Here is a 3,003-nt window from a genome sequence, read left to right on the forward strand (position 1 = left end):
ATATGACATCTGAAACAAGTGCTTACATGTAAATTAAATCAAAAGAATAAGATCTTTTTTATGTATTTGAATGTTCATTCCATAAAGGCATCTAAAACATACCAGACCTGGGGTCAATTACTTTAAATGTAATGCATTAAATTACAATTACTTCGAAATTTTTACCATTACAATTACCATTACCCTCATTTAGAAAAGTAATTAATTAAATTACAATTACTTTGTTTAAGTAATGAATTACATTACACATTACATTTTATAAGAGAAAAACACAAATTTTATGACCACACAATTTATATCTATACTTTTCACACTTTGTGCTTGGTTGATATGCTTTCCCTCATGTCTGTAAGTCAGAGTGGTATTTGGATTTTGTATTCATTTATCATGTCCATGTAGTTTACCAATCTACCATGATCTACAGTTGACAAAGGAAGTGGATCGGAACACTTTTAATGTTGCAGTTTTGTTCAGTCTCTGATGTTAGTTCCTCCGTTTTTTTTTTAAATAAATGTATTAATGTCACTTGTTTTGTGGCTTCTTTGAAACCCAATGATTTCTTCTTTTTTTTTCAAAACAATTCTGGCTTTCTTCAATTGATTTTATAACTGTCTTGTCAAGAAGTTTTCCATTAAAACAATTATTTACATGTAGTATGTCTGTCAATCACCACTGAATAAACATTTTTTTTTTTTTTAAAGTAAGATATAGGATTTTAATTTTAAGACTTTAACATTATAAATAAAAAAAAAAAAACCTCTCAGTGACCTTTATTTGTTTCAGATTCAATAATGAAGAGAGATTTAAAACCAAAATGTAATTGAAAGGCAATGGTCATTACTGACATTTTTTTTTAAATTAATGCATAAACATTACAATTGTAATTGAAAGATGAGTCCATTACACATTACATCCAATTACTTTGAAAAAATGTAATGATTACAATGCATTACCATTACCCCAGGTCTGATACAAACTGTAATGTAAATATTGTATTTATTTATGAAAGAATTTAATCATATGATCATGATGATTGAAATATTTTATTGTTTGTTCCTAATTTATATTTATCAGTTCAGGTATTCTGCCATCAATAAATTATGAATATTAATGAATCCTGTACCCTAGACCAAAAGTGTTTTAAGTTTTTCCTCACTGTTATAATCAAGAATGCCATAAATTATTATGCATTACATGCTTATCTCATTTACAAATTTGTTGCTCTGCTATACTTAGAGAGACATAATTGCAACTTTCAAATGTTTGTCGAAGAGATATTCACATTTTTGTACTATTTCCTCAAATTTCAAAGGATCATAATGTATTTGCTCACAGAAAAATCCACATTTTGTGTAAAAACACAGGAGTTGAAACAATTTTTTTTCTTCAATTTCTTTAATAGAGTTGTTGTTCAAGGACTTGCATGGGTTGTTTATTGAATGGTGAGCGCTAACTTCAGGTTCTTCTCCTGTATAGTCCTGTAGTTTTATGTAATTGGCCAATACAAGATGAGATGACACGAGGCTTAAAAAATTGTCCCAAACACATGGAATATCTGTTCCGACTTGAGTGTGACAGTCTTTGTGCCTCTCACAGAATGAAGCCACAGCAAATATCGAAGCTGTACAGTGCTTACACGACCCATCATCTCTAAAATCAAGAGAACTTTTGTTCAAAGTGATGAAGTATTGAATATGAAATTCCATGACATGAATAGTGTATTGAGCAATTTACATAATCATAAATGCTTGTAGGCTGAGACAGGGCTCCCTCTGTGTATGTTTTTTTTATGAACAAAAAGCATTAGTATATCTTTATGAAATAACATTTTTGATAATTATTGCTTTAAATTCTACTGGAGAATCTGTAGTCATAATGTGAAAACCAGAATATTTACACTACATCCACCTGAGTGAATCTGTTCATTGCCCTCAACAAATATCCAGGTCTTGTACGGATCTGCATCTGGCTAGTCTCAGGAACTGTGTCACACTTGATGTACTGAAAATCATCAGACAGGGGGGACACTTTCACTTTATCAACGTGGTTGTTTTAGTCTGTATCCATTGTCTTGTCTCTGTCTATGTTTTCAACCGAGAATAACGTACTCCAGCCATCGTTCAAAAGTTTTATGAAAACATCGGAAATCTCAATGTTCGGCAGTTTTATGAGATCTTCAGACCACCTATCAACACTTGTTATATTTCGGAAAACTTTATCTCCAACAGTTTGACATCACCACCCTGTAGGCCTAATCATCTGCCACTTCTGAATTTCAACTCCCAGTTCACAAAGTCTTATCAAATGATGATTTTAATATATTGAAAAAGCTATTCCTTTAAAGGATAAAAGGTCTTTCAGCATAGGCACTTGCCAAGAATTGAAATTATAGTCGTAATCGCAGTCTGTATCTAATGACGCCATCGTTTACGATGAAAACGGAAGTAAACATGCCCTACATTTCACTTTTGCGTGATGTAAAAATCGGGTCGGAAACGTATCTCGGAAGTCGCGTATTGCGCGATTCATAAAATCGCTCAGGTATAACATGAAAATAATAATTAGTAATAATAAATAACAAACAATAAAATTAAAAAAATTACCATTTTACATTTATAGCATTATACAAAACTATTGACACAAGTCCCTTTTACCCCAGATCCCATTTGTTTATCATCTTCGCTAGCCAAGGGTGACGATCCGCTCCTGAAAAGAGGAGAGGAGCGGATCGTCACCCTTGGCTAGCGAAGATGGTTGTTTATATACATGTAAGCATATTTTAATCTAGCTTTGTTACATAATAAATCTTACATACATTTTAAATATTAAATACATTAATTCTTTCATATCTAAATTGCAATCGCAATTTCTAGGGGCCAGTGTTTTTCCGAGCTTGCCGGAAAGGCCCGAGTGTTAACTTTTAGTGTACACTTTCATCCAAGTCAGTAGAGCGCTTTAAACTTAGAGACGAAAACCTACCAGAGATGACAGAATGGAAAGCAA

The 3,003-nt window shown here is 32.2% G+C and overlaps 1 protein-coding gene across 1 annotated transcript; it reads right to left on the reverse strand.

Annotated features, from left to right (window-relative positions):
* Positions 1 to 1,133: 1,133 nt before the first annotated feature.
* Positions 1,134 to 2,494, reverse strand: LOC133172039 (uncharacterized). The gene is made up of 2 exons (XM_061306879.1): positions 1,898 to 2,494; positions 1,134 to 1,650 (listed from the first exon to the last, which is right to left on the reverse strand). Exons 1-2 carry the CDS (start codon positions 1,963 to 1,965, stop codon positions 1,233 to 1,235), a joined length of 486 nt encoding a protein of 161 aa, XP_061162863.1. The 5' UTR covers positions 1,966 to 2,494; the 3' UTR covers positions 1,134 to 1,232.
* Between the last annotated feature and the right edge of the window lie 509 nt (positions 2,495 to 3,003).

The sequence above is a fragment of the Saccostrea echinata genome, unplaced genomic scaffold, assembly GCF_033153115.1.
Source record: "Saccostrea echinata isolate AGI-Se365-2 ecotype Australia unplaced genomic scaffold, CSIRO_AGI_Sech_v1 ptg000001l, whole genome shotgun sequence".
NCBI classification, from domain to species: domain Eukaryota; kingdom Metazoa; phylum Mollusca; class Bivalvia; order Ostreida; family Ostreidae; genus Saccostrea; species Saccostrea echinata.

Bases quoted from the DNA above. Each gene is read 5' to 3' on its own strand.
- LOC133172039 (XM_061306879.1), bottom strand. From the start codon at position 1,965: ATGCAGATCCGTACAAGACCTGGATATTTGTTGAGGGCAATGAACAGA. The intron at 1,651-1,897 runs GTAAATATTCTG...TCTTGATTTTAG, and splicing joins TTCACTCAGGTGGATGTAGT to AGATGATGGGTCGTGTAAGC.